Source organism: Mesoplodon bidens (genome assembly GCF_964165515.1).
Source record: "Mesoplodon bidens genome assembly, chromosome: 2".
Classification (NCBI taxonomy): domain Eukaryota; kingdom Metazoa; phylum Chordata; class Mammalia; order Artiodactyla; family Ziphiidae; genus Mesoplodon; species Mesoplodon bidens.
The window spans coordinates 126,000,636-126,023,024 of record NC_138177.1 but is presented as its reverse complement, the minus strand read 5'-3'; the positions used below and the strand labels follow the sequence as shown (position 1 = coordinate 126,023,024).

General features: G+C 33.4%; 1 protein-coding gene and 1 long non-coding RNA gene across 5 annotated transcripts in view; one reads left to right on the top strand and one right to left on the bottom strand.

Annotated features, from left to right (window-relative positions):
• LOC308612841 overlaps positions 1–22,389 on the bottom strand; it is a 156,982-nt gene that overhangs the window by 58,119 nt on the left and 76,474 nt on the right. The gene's annotated exons all lie outside the window — the stretch shown is intronic.
• Positions 1–22,389, top strand: part of LRRC7 (leucine rich repeat containing 7) — a gene marked incomplete at its 3' end in the record, with an annotated part of 507,551 nt that overhangs the window by 426,088 nt on the left and 59,074 nt on the right. Inside the window, exon 22 of the mRNA XM_081225604.1 lies at positions 11,478–11,597. Within this exon, the coding sequence (XP_081081730.1) occupies positions 11,478–11,597 (120 nt within the window). The remainder of the gene's footprint in view (positions 1–11,477; positions 11,598–22,389) is intronic.

Here is a 22,389-nt window from a genome sequence, read left to right as displayed (position 1 = left end):
TCTTTATAATTCCCTCAGTCTGTCTTTCATTTTTCAGAGCAATTTCAATGTATATTCAATAGCTTCTCATTTAATTCCATGAAATTAAATTACCTTAGAATATTGCTTCAAGCTATCAAATCTTGAAAGCTCTTCCTCTTTTCTCCAAGTAACTTTTCTTTCCCTCTCTAAATTGAGTTACTGAGCTATTCAGGCTGTATCTTTCTTAAAACTTAAAGCAAGATAAATTCAGGGTGCTGGAACACAGAGTTGTTATGTAAAAATAGTTCTGTACTGTTGTTCTTAACATTCTGCCCAAAGTCAGATTGCCCCAGACACAGTGTGCTTCTTCCAGTGAAATTTAGTTGAGTGATTTGAACCCTGGAAATCAAATAGTTACACTAGAAACTACAAGATCTTTGTCCATTCCTTATAAAAGAGAACTGCCTAGAAGCCTGGACATTGGATAAGCTTAAGTGTTCTACGTAATGTTGGTTAAAGATCTTGCTCGGTGTTGACCTTGGAGAGGCAGCTCCAAGTACTACTCTAGATTAAAGATGCTTGTTTTCTCCTTTGGTTTTATCTCAAGGCTCATGCTTCCACTATATAGCCCCATTTGACTGAGATAAATGAAAACATGAACCCATATGTCTAAGACTGCTACTCTTCCATAGGAGCTGAGAGAGCACTAGACTGGAGTCATTTTAACCCTTAAGGAATCATTCAAGTGCTAGATTGAAATGTTCAGTGTCCTTTTCAGTTTTGGCATGGTGACAATGAAAAAAAAAATCTCTGGATGAAATAATCAGGGATCCATAACAAATATGATTAGTAGACAGCACACCATCAGGAGTATAATAGTCTTTCAGTTGATGGAATTCTGGTGCTAAAAATCATTTCTTTGCAAATAATGCCCTCAGAATAGAATAGCTGCCTGCTGTTAATGTTCAATAATATTCAGTTTTTAAAAGTATACTAAGTTAACTTCTGTAGATTTTTTTTCCAAATTAAGAGAATTACTTAAAAGGGCCAAATGCTGTCAATTATTACATGTCCATGATAGGTGGAAAGTAGAGATTGTACTGATGGAAACTATTTGATGACAGGGTATACAAAATGTTTTAATTTTTAAATGAAGTTCTGCAGAAAAAAACAAACTACTTATCAGACACTTGGAATAACTTTAGATGCACCTACTGAAGGGTAGCTACAATGCAAATATCACTAGAATGTTCTATAGGTATTTAGGTATATCAGATAAATAGCATTAATAGTTCAAATCATAGTTCCTTTAGTTTCATTATGAATTTTTTCCAGTTTAAAATGTAATTTTTAAGAAACAACAAAAAAGTTAGAATATTTGGATTCACATACAAGTTGACTGGTTTAACTAAACTAATAAGCAAATTCAATCATCCACTGGTCAGATTGTATGATTTTTTGATGAGCTCTTTTTTTCTGAGTTGCCATAATTATGCCTATAGACAGAGAACTAAAAGCAACTGATTTTGGCTTTAACTTTTCAGTGTATTAGTTTTAAGGCAGAATTTTAAGCTAAGCTAATTTGTATGTGCTAATCTCACAATGTGAAAGAGACCATAAGATTTGCAGCTGACAAAATTTGATTAAGACCTTGCTGTTTGAAATTTTTGAATTAATAGACCGCCACTGATGAACATTTGTCCAAAGTCACTACAATCATGATATATAAGAGATAGATTTTATGCCTTTGAGTTAGCACCAAATGTAAAATGAATGTTATCTTTGCTTTTCGTCTTTTCTGTAGTTTTGGATGGTACTCATTATGTGCATAACTAACACTGTTTACTGTATGCTTCTGTCTGATCAAGTGCATGTTTAAAAAGGAAAGTTACTGTTTGCCTGCTTAAAGTTAAATGTTATAAACTTAAACATGTTCATGTAATAATCAGTTTGTTGAGCATGTGTTCACATCCTGTCACATGATTATTTCCTCTACTCAGAATGCTGCTTACAAACACAGCACAGTTAACCTTGGCATGCTGCCCTATGGAGGTATTTCAGCAATGCATGCAGGCAGAAGCATGACTTTAAACTTGCAGACTAAGTCTAAATTTGATCTACAAGAACTACCTCTTCAGAAAGTAAGTATGGACTGCCCTACATGTGTCAGCATACCAAAGCCAATTAATGTTTGTTCACGTAATGTGTTTGGGCTGTACATACGGCCCTGCTTATAGACTCTCAGGAGTCCAAAAAGCACAAGGGCAAACAATGTAGAGCCCAAACTCTTAGCTGCTAAATGAATATTTATAGCTAGATTGATTATCAGGTTCCTGCTTAACAGCTTTACTTTTTGGATTGAGCAGGTACATGGCTTTTTGTGTTGCTTTAAGACTCATTTTTTCTTATTATTCATTTTCTTTTATTCTTTGCTTCTCTTTCTTTTGTGTGTGTATATGTATGTATTGATATATACCTTTTTTTTTTTTTTTTTTTACTTTTTTGGAGACCACCCTATTATTCTCTTGCTGATGCATTCTGAGAACAGAACTAGAAATTATTACTGGATGGTACTGGCATAAAAACAGACACATAGATCAATGGAACATAATAGACAGCTGAGAAATAAACCCACACAGTTATGGTCAATTAATCTAAGCCTTAAATGTACCAATGAACTAGCTATAAGTAAGGAATTCTCAGAAGAAAAGATTAAATAAATGCTGGTTGAGTACAAGAGCTGAGATTGAGAATGGATGTGAACTACAGTTTTAATCCTCATGAAGTGAAAGAAATAATAAAAATAAAAGAACAAAACAAAGAGACACACACACAAAGAAATTATTATTGGATTTCAGTTGATTCCTTTGGAAAAGACATGGAGTCCTAAATTAGAATGAAAATTAAGTGTTTGGCACTTCTAAATACTTCTTTAGCCCATTTTTTTTTGTAGGAAATATTACGCAGAAGTAAAACATGAGAAACAAATTTGTAGCTTAGCTAGCAACTTTTTACTCATCCTGGGTTAATGGAAAAGTGGAAAGTTCACATGATTTTAAATGAAAATATAGGCTTATTTGAAAGAGAATATACTGTAAGAGGAAACATTTCCATTGTCAAAGGACCATTTCTGCTTGTTTTATTCAGGCAAAACAGAGAATACACATTTTACCTGTTTAAATTGACTAATGCACTCTTAGTTACCTTTCGATGGAAACTAATGAGTCATTTTCACACAATATGTCATTATGACTATATTATTAATGTAGTCATTAACCTAGTAAGTTTTTACAAAAAAAAAAGCAATGCAAAAGTAAGGATAACAAAATGATGGTAGCCTCCAAACACTCTTCTATTAATCAAATTAATGAACATATGGAGCAAACTCCCATCCCAGAAAAGTGAGTGTTATAAGACCACAAACTCATGTTTTATTGTCAAATTAGCCTTAATAACAGCCCCTAACTCTGTATAGTTTGCTTCCTACTCTGAGGAGAGTAATAAAATTAAAGAGACATTTAAATTCACAGCTTTTTTATCACCCATGATCACTTTGGGGGAAAAAAAAAAGCTAACTTAATTGAAAACTTTTGAAAATTATTTTCCTTGTCCTCAGTCTCCTGTTACAGGACCAGTATTGTGTAGGTAACTCTCTCCAGGGAGAAAAATGACTGATTTATGGTGTTTACCTATGTCAGTGATAAAGCACTCCCTCTCTGGCCAATTTCAAAGTAGTAATTTGACATCAATGAACTCAGAATTGGGACTGAGAATAGTCAGCTCTCATGAGCTAGTACAAGTCGGCTCCAGCACACGACCATCAGTGAGACCCTTTTCACTGGAGCCTCTAGTCTGTTCTTCATGTCCTCTTAGATGCCCAGGGCTTTCATCTTCTGCCTTAACAAAACCAGTGTTCAAAAAGTTCTTGAAACTTATTTGTGCTAAGGAACAGACGAGCTATCACAACTTAAATAGATACCTTTCCTGGAGGGCTTGGTAATTGAATAGAAATCAAACCCTTAAAATACAATCATAGAATTTCAAAATACAGTGAGCAGATTTGAGAGATCTTGGTATGAAAGAAGCTATTGCTTGAACCCCTTGAAATTATATCATATGGATAACCCCTTATTTTGCTTAGTTTTTAGTCCTATTTTCTCATCAATCTATAGGATAATATAGATATATTCAGTGTCTGAAAAATGGTAATACACTTGAAGCACTGTTTCTCAATGTATAAATTATTCTCCAGATATAAATTAGGTACCTCTGTGTTGCTATATTAATTTCCTGATGTTTTGGGGGGTACCCTATAGAATCGATTCATTAACTATTACTATAGCTCTAAGATGATCTGTAACAGAAATATTGCAGTTATATTTGGAGACATTGCAACCTTACTCAGTTGGGCACAGAGATGACCTAAAGGAATTCTTTTTGGAAACTACCTTAACTTGCAAACCAAGAATAATTCAAGTATGGAAAAGAATCTGAAAAAGAATATATATAAAAATTTATATATACATTTCAGTATATATATACATATATATAGAACTGAATTACTTTGCATACAACTGACACTAACACAATATTGTAAATCAAGTATACTTCAATATAAACAAACAAATAAATAAATAAATAAACAAGCTGCCATCCAGGCCCCCCAAAAATAGTAATTCAAGTATTGAAATAGTCTATCTCAAAACGAATTTTCATCAATACTTTATTATACACACCAAAAAATAAATAAATAAAAGGGAGAAGAAAGAAAGCAAGGGATGGAAATAAACAGGGCAACTACTCCATTGCCCCCAAAAGATTTTATGACCCAAATGATGAGTTTAAGCCCTGTAAACTGTAGACATTTAAGCATCTGGACAACTTTGCTACCTTGCTGCTATTGCAGGAACATTATCAGGTTTGGTTACTGGATGTTTAATCACTTTCAAGACTACTCCATGCTCTACTTCCTTTCATGGATTCCAATCTAAGTCTCTGCCCTTTTGCCTTTGGCTCAGGTACATCTCTTCTGCATAGCTCCTTAATTTGAAAATTTGTTTGGTTTTTCTGCCAAACTTTAGAGTCAACCTTTCTTAAGGTGCAGCCTTTCAGATTCTCCACTAACTGTTGATAACCGGTCCTATGATTGAGGCTCAGTTTCCTGGAACCCTTCTCACCAGGAGAGGAGATAGGCAAAAATTATTTTCCTTTGATTTACAAATACATAAAAACCTATTACAGCACTTTCATCTTGCCACTTAAGATAATAAAAATTAGTAGCAGCTATTTAAGATATCATTACAGCCTCTAAATGATTGTTAGCCATGAGAATTGTACTAAAATATAGAGTAAGATCAAAATAAAAATATTTCAGTAGATAAAATTGACAAAAACTGTTCATTCTCCTGTGAAAATCCTGGAGCTATCTTTTTATTCATAAAATTCCTGAATGATAACACTGGCTCTCTCTAGTTAAGTACTGTGGTAAATGATTTTGGGGTATCCTAGAAAGAATAAATGAAGTGTCCTAAGGAATCTAAATGAATGTTTTCACATATTACCAGTTAAGAACTGGGTATGGAGTTGCAGCATACTTTTGTATAGGTGGTGTCCTCCCCAGGGAACATTCATGGGCTGAAATCCAGACCCTTTCCCCACACTCTCTGCTGGCAAGACTTAACCTCTTGTAATTAGAAGAAAGGAGCACATTTTTGTATTTTCTCTGTTACACTGAGATTGTCTTCTTGCAAGTTATGTACCCAGAGAGGGCACCTTTTTGTGATTCCTACCTCCCCATCCCTCCATTATGGTAATTGACAAAAGGGCACTACCTGAGGTCCTGACTGAGCAAATTATTTGTTTTTCGGTTTGGATTATTTTTTTTAGACTACCAAACATATCTAATAATTTTTTCTCAATTTTCTTTTAAACAAATTTGTAATAAACTACTTAAATGATATAACTATTTTTGAATAAAGATTGAAGAACTCTGAACTTGAAGTATTTACACAGTGAATATTTATGTGGATAAAAAGAAAAGACTCTCCCAGATTTTGCTATGTGTTTTGAATATTTCTATTTTTTTCATATTTATTATATTCCAGGTCAAGTACTGTACATTTTTCATGGACTACAAGCTAAATATAGTCTTTCTGTATTATAGATATTAAATTATATTTTCTATGGTAATTTTACAGAAGGTGTTTTGATACTAACAGAATGTAAATAAAGAAAACCACAAAATTAGTTTAATAAATTTAATTTCCTTTAATATTTTCATCTTTTGATGCTTACTCTAATTTAGTAAAAAATTTAATAGTATTTATAACCAGAACATCTAAGGCATATAAGTCAGCTGTTAAATTATAAATTATTAGTATTCTCTATTTATTTACTTATTCATTCATTCATTCATTCATTTATTCATTTGTCATTTATTCACTGCCTCTCCAAAAAGCATTTAAGACAACTTCCTATGACGTTATTGATGGTTCAATGTGCTTCTTTGGATGTGTTCTGTTGTGATTGAGCTTAGCTAATGTCTTGAAATTTTATGTTATCAAAGAGAAATATAATATTGTAAAATGTCAGTTCAAACTGTCATTTTTATTATCCAGATTAATGGTAGAAAAAATAAATATTTTGATAGGAGAAGAATAAAGACTAGGATTTATTGGAAATCTACTATGTACATAGTACCATGAGATACTTTAAATTTTTTTTTTTTTTGCACAACCCTCACAAAAACCGTGAATGGAATTATTTCTCACCATTGTATAGAAGAAGAAACTGAGACTCATGTGTTACATAAAAGAACTCAACTATATTTTCACTGTTTTACTGTTGTAACCCCAACACCTAGCATGGTAGTAGAATTTGAATCCGACTCTGCTTAGCACTCAAGTCCCTGCTATTTCTTGTATATGATGATGTCTTCTCAAATTTTTATAAAATCGGACATTTTCATAGACTGTAATTCATAATGGTTGATAAAGCTCTTTCATATACATAATTATATTATCTTCACAATAATCCAGAAAAGTAGATCTTATGGGACGGAGAAAAGAATACACAAGTAGAACATAATAACTAATCTAAAATATATCATGACCCAAATCATCCCCTATGTGCTACAGATACAGTGCTCTTTTATTCAGCTGAGCTTAATAAATGCTAATAGTTACCTTGCCCTCTTTAAGATCCACTTGCATTTCCTGAGCAGTCAGTAGCACCAAGAAATATGTTTGGTAGCAGGAAAAGACCAAAGGTTTTGAACCTAAGAAAATCACAACTTAATCAGCCATAATACTCCTGCTCCAGAGATATGCAAGGCTGGGAAAGAAATCCCTGGCCTTTTCTAACTCCCCATCTGCAGGTGTCCAGCTGCCAATATAAATAGTGTGGTCTCTTCTACACTGGAGAAATTGATAATTTTTTTCTTTTTTTTTTTAACTTTTACCAACATAATATTACACCATAGTACCTACTGCTTATTGGCTTATTGAAACAGACACTAATATAAATTACAATTTCAGAGGAAGGGAAGTTGAAATTATGGAAACATATGTATTCAATGATCTTTTCATATAATTTTGCCTGGAAGAAGATGGCCTCAGTATCTGTTTTATTAGTTGATACTTATTCCACCATCTTTTGAATTAGAGTTTAGATAGCAATGTTTGCACCTAAATTCTTTTCAAATTTCTAATGTCCTTTCTTATAGACCTATGCAAGTGACTCAGGATCAAATAGTAACAATATCTGATATGCATTCGTTCACCCTAGTTCCAAGTGTTACTTACTTAATTCCAGTTTTGTTTTGTTTTGTTTTGTTTTGTTTGCTGAAAGCAAAGTAATATTTCTGCAGCACCTTGGAGTAACTTATGCCTGTAGTGTCTACTGATTTTGCTGCATTTATTATTGGCTACCTATTGCTCACGAAGGATTCACTTATCTTTCTAATTATGAAAAAAGCCTTCAGCCTGTAAATCCACATAAATCCTCATAGACAGTGATTAAAATTACCAAAATAAGCTTAGTACTCGTACAGATGCTTCCCCACCATTATAATGAAATACTAGCTTTAAAATCATCTGGACATTACATTACCATCTTCAGATTGAACCCTGTGAAATCATAATAATTAAGATCCAAACTTGGTGTATATTTGTCTTTATAATCTACTTTTTTCAAAAAATATGCAGAAAAAGAATAATTTCACTGAAAATACTTTGGGGAAAGTTGTTTTCACACATTTTTTTTGAAGCTGTGGTAATGCCCTCTGTGAACCATGTGCCAATTACTAAGCAAAATAGATCCTTGAGTTCTTAAGGAATATATCCCAAGACCTTTGAACAGTGCCAAATTCTAATACCACTCTCATATAATTCCTCCAACTAAATGCCATAAGTGAATTTCCCAAATTTTCAGTGCACCCATTAATTAACAGTCAAGAGCAAAGCTACTGGATCAGCTAAGCTCATTTACTCATATATGTGAATCCTCTACATACACATATCCTCACATATGGGCACACATATGCATACCTGCATGCATACACTCATATACATGCTCATGCATACACAGATATATAGAGACACATATTCATGTACATTTATGTCTCAGCAAATTAGAAATTACTTCTTCCTTCCAATAGATGCTTGTGATCATTCACAGTAGTCAAAATCATAAACGTTAAATATACAAATGTCCACAGTCTTCTCTGGGATTAGCATCTGTTCAGCAAAACTTCTACTAGCATTACCGAATTTCTTAACAAATATAATTTCTGACTTTTCACTAAATCACATTGATGAGTTTTTCTTTTATTTTGAAATATTAAGGATCTACAGAATTTAGAAGCTGAAGAAATGGTATATTGTGATGATTTTCCACGTATTTTATATTTAATTGGTCATATGTGGTGAGGAAAAGACTAATTCTTAATCTTATGAAGTATCTAAAGAAAATAACTAGAATGTGGTACTAAAGATAATTGAACCTCAATTTGCTTATTTCCCTTGAAATAATAAAATTCAATAGTGACAGTTGCTCCTTGTAACTTTTCATAGAATTTTAACAACTAAGTAACTGCATTTATGTAAAGTTCAGGAGTAGTTTATCAGAAGTACATTTTTTTGTAAATAGCTATACTCACTCCTTTTGAGAAAGAATGTGAACCCACTACATAATTCTCTTTTGGGTTCCTCCTTCCCAAACATTAATAAACTCTTTTCACGGTCTATTTTTTGCAAACCTGTCACCCCTAGGGTGTCTCACTTCAGAAAAACAAAGAGGGCAGAGCATTCTTGAAATTAATAAAGGAAATTGCTTTCAGGAAATTCCTTTAATTTTGGTGTCTAGTCAAAGTATTTTTTCACGTGTCTGCATGTTTATGTTCTCTTTGGGCCCTATAACATAAAGGAATTGGTGCGGTTGTTAATTCTAATTTTAAAAAGAGAGAAATTAATTGCTAAATTAATGAAGAATCTCATTATCATGATATTAGGATTTTGACTAGGGGGTTTAGCCTTCTTTTACGTTGAAAAGAATCTTGCAATTCTCAGTTGCTCTCTGTGACTAGGAGTCATGTCTGAGTAGCTGAAGGGAGTTTAGTGGAGGAAATAAAGATGGAAATGAAGATGACATGGAGGAAAAAAAGATTATATGTGTTGAATTCTGACCACTTCTCAAAAATCTGTGTTCCACAGACCCAGCTAGTTGAATATATTTATTATTCCACTTCATTGGCAAAGAAACCAAACCAGAAAAGACATGAGTACTAAAAATTCAAAAAGAAAACTGTCCAGTAGTGCCTGCCCTGCATAATTATATTTTAACTGCTTAATTTTAACAGTTTGGTTTATCATATTAATAGCTAGAAAAACCGTGTGTGGGCATATGCAAACATTAATCTCTAAAAGGTAAAGACTAGAAAATTAATGCTTGAAATCAGACAGATGTCATTGAATAGCTATCTGGTTATTTTCAAGTAATATATACTTTAAATATGTTACCTCTATTTGATTTTCAAACAAACACATGTAAATTCATTCCTAACTAACCCAGGAGCCTCAATTCAGTACATTTTTTCTCTTTTTTCATACTTTCTGATATGTTCATGAAAAAGGAATTCACACTTCCAAAGTCAAAGAAGAAAATTGAATTATTTCCTTACTTTTCACCATATCCACTAGACCCCAGGAAAATTTCATCTAATTTTGTTTAATTAATCTTGTCATAATAAATTTTATTTTTTAATAGTTCCAAGCAATGCTTTTTAAAAATGCATGTAGCCAAAATGCAGATAGGGTGGTTATATAATTGTTTCCTAAGGGAGAACAATTAGGAAGGAGCACTCTGTATAACTGGATGAAGCCTGGCAAGCAGTCCATCTGTGCCATGTTATGAAAAGAATGGCCCAGTTCCCTCATTCCAGGGTTGGAGGACCATTCTTCACACAAACAGCTGCACATACACTCTCTAACCAGGCTTCCTTTATCCATAGGGATCCTCCAAAACATGTGGAGAAAATGGCATAGGAAACATTGAGTATAATATCTCACCACATAAGAATTCCCCAGGAAATCAAGCAGTACTTGTATATCCCATAGTTTAGAGGAGGAAAAAGCCTATGGAAAAAGTTAATCGGCTTTGACAGGAAAAATATCCCATTACTGTATCCCTCCACGGGAGGCCATCTTTCTGATGATGTATGATTATTTTCTGTTACTCAGGTCAGACTACAGAAGCCTCCCAAAATATCTAGTAGTAATAACAATAAAGACAGGAGTATTATTATTTGTTAAAAATAATAAGCAGTAAATCAGCCAAAAATAAAATATATATGAAGAGTGTAAACTTTAATGCGTAAATGATCTATATAAATAAATTTGGAATCAAAACAATTATGCCTTATTTACACTGAAATTCTAACAGCACAATATTTTTTGATGTGTTAATCTTTCCTCTAAGCGATCTGTAGATAATGTCATAGTGCCACGAATCTCGCACTATGCTAGTGTTAATACCATTTTGGATTAGTGCAAGACACATTCTCCCAGAATCAATACAGCCTTATAAAATTTGTTTTAGGTTATGGTTTGGAATATTGGAAGTTACATACTATGTATTATATGGTTTCAGTTTATATTCCAAATGGTAAGATCACACTAAAGAGACAAATGAAGCAACTTTTAAATGTTGTAGTTTTTAACAATTGGTTAATTTTATCCTGATTATTTTTATTCCAGTACTGTAAATTTAAACTTCTCTTTAAAATTCAGTAAATAACTATAAGATGGTTATTTTAATTGAATTTCTCACTGCTTCCAAAAAGCTATTAATTTACAATTCTTACCACGTAAATAGTGTATAATAATACCTCCAGTTTAGGATATATGTTTTTCTGTGATTAAACAAAATTAATTTTACCATAATCATGAGGGACTCTTTTCAGAAAACTATGATAAACTTCTATTACATCACTAAAGAATGCCATACCATTTTTGCAATAGACCCCGTCCCAGCAAAGCAACATTTTAGACAATGGACAAGAAGATGTATCTCCTAGTGGCCAGTGGAATCCTTATCCTCTTGGGAGGCGGGATGTACCTCCGGACACCATTACTAAAAAGGTAACCAATTTCAAATTAATGACACAAACCATGAATCTTTCATATCCATTGTAATATGTAATCCATATCTTGCGTCTTAACATCATTTCTAACTTTGTGATAAATTTAGGCTAAATACTATCCCACAATAGGGAGTCTGGCTAACTGTAAGTGCATTGAAAAGAATGAAAAGTGAGCATTGCCAAATGCTCAGAGCTGGTAATGAATTTTTATAAACAACATCCTGCCACCTCTCTGAAGATCTGTCACCTCTTATTTGTGTCTGACACCCACCTTTGAAGTGCAGCTACAGGAAATTGTGTAATGTATACTTTCTGTTGGATTCAGCAGAATGGTGTAGCCAATTTGCATAAAATGAAATTTGACCACAAAAGATTGATTCACCATTTCTAAAGTCATAGCAACTCATTCATCCTGTCATTCATTCATCAGACACTTAGTGAGCAACTGTATGTGCTAAGCAGCACTACTATGTGTTGAGTACTTGCTAGATGTTAGGGAACAAAAATGAATAAGATATGGTATGGTGTCTTACCTCTAGGACTTATTAGTCTGGTGAGGTAAGTTCAGTGATAAGTAGGTAATTGTAATACTTCATGTTAAATCACCATAAAGGGAGCAAAAAGGAAGCTATAACAGAGAAGATAATTGCAACATATATGAGGGACAAGGGATTTATATTCCAAATATATTTTTTAAAACTCCTACAAATCATTATGAAAAGACATATAACACAGTACCAAAAGTATGGTAAAATACAAGGGCATCAGGAGAGTAAATTAACATTAAAATAAAACTGAACCTTTTTATCAATCAGGGAAAAACAGAAAAAATGCTATTTTATACCTACTGGACTAACAAAAATTAAGAAGTATGAAAATATAAGTTCTTTGCAAGTATAAGAGCAATGTAAACTCTATACTTCTTGTGGGAGTATAAAACACAATCACATTGGCAACAAATTATCTTATAAAGCTAAATATGCATATACCCAACATTCCAATAAGTGCCTTCCTAAGATATTATCCTAGAAGAACTCTTGTGTATGTCATTCAAGGTACCAACACTTAACATAGTAGAATACTGGATAAGCCTAAATGTCTATCACAAGAAACGTGATAAAAAATATTCACACAAGGGAATACTTTATAGCAATGAACATTTGTTAGCTATAATCAGGATAATGTCTATAAACTTTAGAAGCATAGTTTGAGTGAAAAACAAGTTTCAGAAGATGGCACACATCAAGAGTTACATATTTATACATCTCTAAAACAAGCAAAACTAAAAATATATTATTTAAGCATAAGTATATGAGTGAGAAAACTTTTTATAAGAGAATGGTTAACATAAATTTAGGATTATGGTTATCTCTAAAGGAGAGGCTGGGGGTAGAATCAGGGAGGAAGCTATTATTGGTTTTAGTACTGTTCTGTTTCTTAAGCGGAATTGTGATTCTTACACTCTAGTTCTTAAGCTCATAAATGTTCATTTTATAACTGTGCTTTATAACATATACACTACATAATCCCATACTTTCTTTGTAACATAAGTGGTGATTTTTCCCTTGATAAATACTTCAGTGCTTTTTTTTAAAGATATATTAAATATCAAATTATTTTACCCAAAATAATTGTTAATATTCTGATTTGCAGGTGTTATACACGTTATTAATCTGCCTATTGTGCAATATCCTGCACTGCAGATATAGTCCTGTGAAGATAGCTAGGAGAGCACCTGGAGAGGACACCAGTTTAGTAAAGAAATTAAAGAAAGTTAAGCGAGAAAGGTGGCATAAAATAAAGCTAGGAAGATAAGCATAAACCAGATTATGCTGGGCTTTATCCTGAAAGAAATGGGAAGAAGTGTTTTAAACAGGGGAGAGACATCATTAAATTTTCATCTAAAGAGCACTTTCACAGCTTTTCAGAGAATGAATTGGGGAGCAGAAAAACTAGAGGCCACGGAATGAGTTACAAAGCTTCTCTTGTAATCCAAGGGAGAGTAGATGGAAGCAACGGGTGGTAGAGAGAAAATGCAAAGATCCAATATATTCTTAAAAGGTAGAACCAAAGTGATCTTGTGATTGACTGGACATAGGGCCTAAGAGACAGCTAAGAGTTCCAAGACTAATCCCCAGGTTTCTAATTTGTATGAGTCATGAAGTGCCATTCACTGAGATGGGAAAGCAAAAGAGTAATAGGTGTAAGTGGAGGAGGGGAGGGAAGTTTAAATTTTAAGATGTAGATTTGAGGTATCTTTAGGAAATCTGAGTGGAAATTTTTCGTGGATATTTAGCTATATTTTCCTGAAGTTCAGGAGAGAAATCTTAGTTGGCGATATAAATTTAGCAATCATTAAAACATAAGTCATAATTGAGTCGTGAGTGAGACAGATAGACGACATAGAACTCCACAGAACACCAACATTTAAGGCATGTCCTTAGAAACAAGAACAGAGAAGGAATGACCAACGATTTTGTCAATAAGTTTCTTTCTACCACAAGTTATAGAAAATTCCAGCCTTGAACACTAAAATATTTAGCTAACATAAGAAGTAGACAAGATCTAGGGTAAGGCTCAGATTAGTCTTCAGTTAGATAATTGTAAATATTTAGGTTTTTTTTAAATTTTTTTTCTTTATTTTTTTTTGCTTTATAACAAATTAAATCAGTTATACATATACATATGTTCCCATATCCCCTCCCTTTTGCGTCTCCCTCCCACCCTCCCTATCCCACCCCTCCAGGCGGTCACAAAGCACCGAGCTGATCTCCCTGTGCTATGCGGCTGCTTCCCACTAGCTATCTACCTTACATTTGGTAGTGTATATATGTCCATGCCGCTCTTTCACTTTGTCACAGCTTACCCTTCCCCCTCCCCATATCCTCAACTCCATTCTCTAGTAGGCCTGTGTCTTTATTCCTGTCTTACCCCTATGTTCTTCATGACTTTTTTTTTCTTAAATTCCATATATATGTGTCAGCATACAGTATTTGTCTTTCTCTTTCTGACTTACTTCACACTGTATGACAGACTCTAGGTCCATCCACCTCATTACAAATAGCTCAATTTCATTTCTTTTTATGGCTGAGAAATATTCCATTGTACATATGTGCCACATCTTCTTCACCCATTCATCCGATGATGGACACTTAGGTTGTTTCCATCTCCGGGCTATTGTAAATAGGGCTGCTATGAACATTTTGGTACATGTCTCTTTTTGAATTATGGTTTTCTCAGGGTATATGCCCAGTAGTGGGATTGCTGGGTCATATGGTAGTTCTATTTTTAGTTTTTTAAGGAACCTCCATACCGTTCTCCATAGTGGCTGTACCAATTCACATTCCCACCAGCAGTGCAAGAGTGTTCCCTTTTTTCCACACCCTCTCCAGCATTTATTGTTTCTAGATTTTTTGATGATGGCCATTCTGACTAGTGTGAGATGATATCTCATTGTAGTTTTGATTTGCATTTCTCTAATGAGTAAAGATGTTGAGCATCCTTTCATGTGTTTGTTGGCAGTCTGTATATCTTCTTTGGAGAAATGTCTATTTAGGTCTTTTTTTCCCTGTCCATTCTTCCATTCATATTGTTGCCTTTATCCTAAAATTGGTTCCTTTCCTAATTATCAGATGGCTACTTATGGCAATTGAAGATAACAAGCTTCCTCCTTCCAATCCATCAGGAGAGAGAACCAAGTTTCCCATAGCTGTCTCTTACAAGCAAAACCTGTCTTCCCTAAATCCCCCCACAAGCCTCTTTTTACATCTCATTGATCCAAAATAGCTAAGGACTTCTCACCCCTAGCAAGATGAATGGAATTGTATGATTGGCCTAGACTAATCAGTTGGAATAGAATAGATGCACTTTCAACTCCAATGACTACTAAAAAACTGTAGAAGGAAAAACAAGGAAAAGTGGCACCTTAGAAATCAAGTAGAAAAAAATGTTTAAAGGAGGGAAGGGTCAACAGTATCACATGGTGCAAAAAATATCAAGCAAGGTGAGTAAAGGCTCCTTGGCTTTAATGACAAAAAGGTTATTGGTGGTCTTGGCAAAAGTAATTTACTTAACTGAAGGGGCAGAATCCATAGAAACCTACATTAAGAAATAGAGAAACTAAAAAAAACTCAGGAAAGGAGTTTCCTTTTAAAAGGAAAGAGAATTATGGTAGAATCTGGAAGGGGATATGAGGAAGATAGAAGGAATATTTAAGATGGCAAACACCTGATTACATTTAAAGGCTGATGAGGCGATTGGTGAAGAAGAAGTTGGAAATCTCAGGAAAGTAGGGAAATCTGCTTCTTTATGAAAAAAGAGGAGATTGTGAATGTGATGGTAGGAAATTGAAGGAGTACCTATCAGAGCCAAGGGACCCTTACATAACCTAACCAAAGGAGAGAACCGTAATCACATACTTAGTTGCAAAGGGCTACTATAATTTTCCCATAAAAGGAAAAGCCTTATTCATTTATTACTCTAAATGGTATTAACAGTTGTTTACATTATCCATTCATGCATCCATTTTACATAAAATCTATTTTCAAAGTCCATAATATTATGTTTAATCATATCATCAATACAAATCATGATGATCATTTGCTTGCTTCTCTACTTGCTTTGAGAACCCCATGCAATTCTGTATTGATTAAACATTTGTGAGCTAGTTATTCTTGTTAATGGCTAAAATAATTGTTTAATCTATCTGAAAATTTCAGTAGCCTTTTATACATCTTGTCAAATGTAAAATAATGTAATATGTATTTAAAATTTTACCATGTCCTTCATGTGTAGACTCACTTATAGCTTCTTCCTACTATCATAAGCATTTTCTGAGTACCTTATGTTATAACACTTTTGCCTAAAATCTGAGACTTTAGAACCTAATAATGGATATGTTTACCTATTATGTCACAGATTAAAGAGAATAAAGAATGCTTTAAATATTCAATTTTAGTTTATTATATATTAATTGAGGATATCAAGTTAAAATTCTAGTGAGAATCAACCTAAGGAAATGAAAATGGTAATGGGATTATTAGCCTGGGCTGCTGGATTTACCAAAATAGGGGTGAACGTTGTACTATTATTCTTTGAGCTTATATTTTATTCTACAATCAATTTTTTTAAAAGTCAGTGTTGGTTTTGTCATTGTCCTGAAGTAAGTAGTCATTAGGCTAGATAGGATGAGAATGAAAAATCAGAAATTAAACTACAAATGGAATGAGGAATCAAGGATAATAAGTGGTGAAGAAGTCTTAGTCAGTACCCGTTTCAGTCTGCTTCTCAAAGTCTCTGCAGAAGATTTTTTAAATATTTTCTCTATGCCAAGGGATACTACTATTTTGCTACTACTAGGATAATACTAGTACTGTGATACTACTGTGATCAGAAAGTACTGTGATGCTGCAGAGATTCAGTGGGAAATCTATTTTAGAAAGACTATGATTGAACTTGTGGCTCTCTGTTCTAGTTATTGTATCTTTTGAACTAATATTGGTAATACCTATGGCTATGCCTAGCAGTACTCCAAGCATTACAGGAGGACAAATGTGGGTACCCTCCAAGCTGTGGATCCAGAGGTTTAGATATATAAAATAAAGACAATGTGTTCATCTATCAGAAAGAATTTTGCTCCTGTATCTACCATCATTGTTCTATGTACCTGAGAGTGGCTAATATATGGCAAAGTGTTGAGGGTGTTAAATCCTACCCTCTTTTTTCAGTGGCATAATAGTAGGAGGTAGTTTTTAAATTCTCTCTTGCTATGTCAGTCTCCAAAATCTCAAATTCTGGTGTCCATTAATTCAAAAAGTCTGGGAACCACTGCTAGAAGAACATGTCACAGTAAGGTAAATCCACCCTCACACCCTCAAATTCCAGACAGTACTACTTGAGCACTTTGAGAATTGCTGTTAAAAAGTTTAGTTTTTAACAAAAGTGCTCAGAAGGAGTATTTGCATTTTAGAGTCGTATCGCATCATTGCTTTTACTGCTTCAGTCTATTGGATTAAGTCGCAGTCACCATGGTAAGAACTATGAGGTACCATGCATTAAATACTACCCTGTGTCAGGCATTGTGTTAAATGCTTTCATGTATTTGTTCATCTTATCGTCACAACAATCATATGAGGTAAACACTATTATTTTTGTCCACTTTAATGAAAGAAGAAACTGAATTTAGACTTTCTCAGTTAGAGACTTGGAATTGAGGTTAGGTTACTTGCCAAGATCACATGGGTGACTAAATATTTTAGATGACTCTCCTAAATGTAACCGAATATAGTATGAAGGTCATAATGTAAAATATAAACGAAAACCATTTTCATTTTAAAGTCAGACATTGTACTCTGATTTGGTAGAACTCTCCATAAGGATGACAAGGCTGTTTTTCTCTAAATCTGACATGACAAACTCTGTTAAAAGTATTGAGAGTCTTAAAAAGGTTGAATATCCCTAAGAAGGTTTTAAATTGAAGGACAATACCTGTAAGGGTATGTTAAAATGCTGGAGCAGGAAAACATTGCAGGAAAAAGGCTGAAGTGACATATTAAAACAAATGAAACTTAAAACGTTTCTCTTCTTGAAAGGGTATCCAAGAAACTTTAAAATTCCAGTGATATTAAATCTGAAAATTCTTTAATATGTAAAGACTAGACATTCAAAGGTCTCTTTCAGCATTAGTGACTCTTCCCTCCTCAAGTGTCTGTTATTCTAGGTTAAGTGCATAATGACTTGGCAGTTAGAATAATAAAGGTGGGTATCAAGGGTCAACATCAGGATGTACATAGCTGAAGAAAAAGGTATAAAAATGTAGCTAATTTAGTCTTGGCTCACAGACATGCCCCTTATGCTGAACTTGCCCATGATTTTCTCACATCTACAATGCCAGGCATTGGAAGCTCAGCCATTAAGAGCGTCAGGATTTCCAGATGCTCGTCATCTCTGATGCATGCCCAGGAACTCATTAGCAGAAACTAAAAGAAATTATGTGGGGTTTGATCATTTTTATGTTCTTTTAATTCTTTCTTTCACAGGCCCCCAAATCGAAATTTTTGCTTTTTCAGACCATATGACGTATTAAAATTTTTTTTAATTTATTAACATTAATTCCTTATTATAATTTTGCCATTTGTCATGTTTCTTAGTATAATGCATTTTACTGTTTCTTTTTATACATATATAGAAAGATCAAGTCTAAAATATCTTTTGAAAATCTTAAATTGTTTTGCTATTGACTATACAACCGCACCATCATTTATGTTTAAAACAACTGAATCAAACTACTATAGGGATTGATTTTTCACTTGGTAACAAAAATCAGTCTGTTGTAGAATTTTTCACAGGATAAGAATAAATTTATGTCATTTTTAAATAAGTAGATGTTTAAAAGAAAATCAACTTAAGAAAAATCAAGCTATACATTTAGTAATTTAAATAAAATCATTTTATTATGCTATAAAAATCTTATCTAAAATGTATAATCTTTAAGTTGTAGTCATTGAAAATTAATTTTCTCCAAAATTACTGCCTTTAAAAACAAATATTGCTATCAGTACTCTATACATGTGCAACTGAAATAAATGTAACTACAATTATTGGCTTTTGTATTTAACTGAGAATGAACATTATTGCTGTTGGAATCCCTTATATCAAAAACAGGGGATGGGAGGTGGGGCAGGGGCGGAAGGCGGATGTAACTTACTTACACAGAAATAGAGGAAAGTCTGGAATAGACAAGAAAGATCAGTGAAGATTTAAATATTAGAAAACATAAGAATGGCAATAATCAGAACAAATCCTGAGGCTATAAGAGAGCAAGTCAAGGTGTGGATGAAGCAGATATGAAAATCAACTGGGTAAACCTTAACATATGAGAGATAAGAGACAGAGAAATAGAAATGTTTCCTGTTTCCATCAATAACATAAAAGTCAAGCATATCTGCTCTAGTTTAAAGTAATATTGAAATTTAAAAAAAAAAATGCTTCTGAAACTTTAGTGAATGTCAATGCCGTAGCTAAACTCTCCTTTTGTACAGAAAGAAATATGTCAAGTAGTGTAAGTTTCACCTGAGGCTTTGTAGTTTTTCCCTCCTAAAGCAATATGCATTATTAACAGTGAAGAATGCCCAGGAGTAATGACTTGACTTCATCAGTCCATAAGCAAACAAAACCAATATTCTCTATTACTGTGAGTAATGCCAAGCACAATCCTGACTCCCCCTTTTCTGATTCTCTTTCCCAAGCCTCATTTTTCTCCTCTGATAGGAGCAAATTTTGCACTGGTTGTGGTAAATTTTTCTTCTGGTAGACTGGGTCATCACTGAAACTCAAAAACAGACTGGAATCCTGCATTTAGAGTCATTTTGAACTCCAAACATTTTTATAAACATTAGGAAAAGAGATCTTTTTGAGTCAGTTGGTAGGTTGAGATTCTCCTTTCTTCCCTCAACCATCCTCTTCCTATCACCCTCACTCATGTTGGTGTCACTTCTACTGAGGCTGCTGGACTTCAAAAAGAAATAGCTGTCAAATGTATTTGTTATCAGGGAGCTTTGCCCCCAAAACGAGAAGTGAGTCAGTGAAAGGGTAGATTGATGAAGTCATACAATTATATATTTTTTAATTATCAAAAACAAATAAACAAAAACTTTTAGCACTATCTGTTGCCCCCAGAGAGACATTTCTTACGCAAATATATTGAGTTTTTCTTTTGATCAAAAGTCACTTTTTTTCAAGGGACATAAGTTTAAAAAGGAAAGTGGAACTGTGGGAAAATACCAAATGTGTCCAAATGAAAAAGAACCTCTAACCCTAGCAGAACTTTGACTCTCTAGATCAATGATTATGCAACTCCACTTTCCTTTGAGTTTTAGTATTCAGAAATAATCTGGAACTGAATATTTGTGTGAATAGTAAGTATCCACACCTTAATTTCACCCTTAGGTTGAAAAGGGAGTTTTAAGCAACAGTTCCAATCACACCAGTTGCCTGAGAGGTGAACATACCCACTGTCATAAATATCACTCCAGGTTAGGAAGGATTAGGAATAAAGTAAATAGATGAAAATTATATCTTAGGGGACTTCTGTGATTAAGGATCAACTATTGATGACATTTTTAGGCATCTATCAAACACGTATTGAAGGCTCATTGAAATTTTTGATGCTTATATTTACTGTCTATATTAAGACAGCCACTAATTTCCCTCCCTAACAAATACATGCCTCTGTCTCTACCACACTAGCCTCAGCATGGCCTTTATGGAATAAATATGTTATTGTTCTAGAACAGGATAAAAATGCACTGTTTGGGGTTGTACAGGTTAAAATATATAGAACAATCCAAAGAACAATTATAGGAATTGTAAGCTAAGGTTCAAATCTAGTCTTGAGAATTTTGTATTGCACTTCTTTTGGGTTTATCAGTATCAGAACTGTTATTCAGATGAACTAAATTGTACTCTTTTTAAAAAAGGCTTATTGATTGATGATTGTGTTACCTTTTCCAGTGTGCCCATGAAGCCATGCCTTTTGCTATACTAGAGAAATAAGAATGAATACATCCAATGAGATTCAAATCTCCCTATAATTGGAAATTATTTATATAAGAGAGAGAAGGCTGAAAATATATAAAGACTTGCTTGCTTAACAAGAATTAATTGCCAAAGCAAGAGTACATGGCCAGTAGGAAGTCAAAAATTTCATGAAAATGGGATCCTTCAGAGGCAGTTCCATACACTTAGTGGCTAAATCAGGAAGAAGCTTTTGAAAAAAAATCAATGGAATAATTTTCTGTATTTAATGTTAATGATCCATTTCAAATATTCCTTTTGTCGATCTGAACAGCCAGGATGCTATATTTTAATCAGTTGATTTTAGTATTATTTAATTCATAGGTATTTTTGAAACTTACTTTATTCCTATTATGTAATTAAATTTGTTCTAAAAAATAGTGCAGGTAGGAAGTTGTAGAAATGTGAATGGAAAATTCTTCTCTAACTTACAGCAAGAACGACAGCTGAATAAAGTATTGTTTAGTTTCACAGTCGCTTTTGTATTGGATTTTCATACTTAATACAACATTAATTCTTTAATTCACAAAGCACATTACTTTATCTCCTAATACCAGTGCAACAATATAGCTATCTCCAGTAGTGTGGGACATTACTGTCATAAAATCAGGAGATTGCTCTTATCCAGACTGACTCTAAATTATTTCCTTAATAAAAGTGCAAACCCAAAGAGTGCCTATCAAATGGCTATTAAGTAAGAGGAAAAAAAAATCTTGGCACAGATTAAAGCAATAGAAAACAGTGGCAGATTAAAACTACTTACTTCATCAATTCTTAACATAGGTATTCCTTAAAACAAACGACTATTGTACTTCAGAAAATGGAGCTAACTCATAACATTTATACTATCTTCATTTCAGAAGAAATATAAAAGCAAAAATAAAATGTGAAATTAATCCATTGTAATGAAAATGTCCGTGATTGAGTATGTAATTTGAAGACCTAAACCACATGACAACTGGCAGATGATCAAGGATTGCTGCCAAATAGAGGATGTCAAAATGATAAGGTGCCATTTCTTGACACTTGATTTTTATCTGACTTACTTCACTACCTTTAGTTCCTAGAAATCTTAAGGGCAAGATAAGTGATTGTCAAACTTTTATTGTTAGTGCTAACATCTTCCTTTTCATTTTATTTCAGGAATGTAAAAGTCAGCATCATCACACAACAAACTCTGTGGAATGTGTAGATTTAGCTCTAATTTCACCATTTTT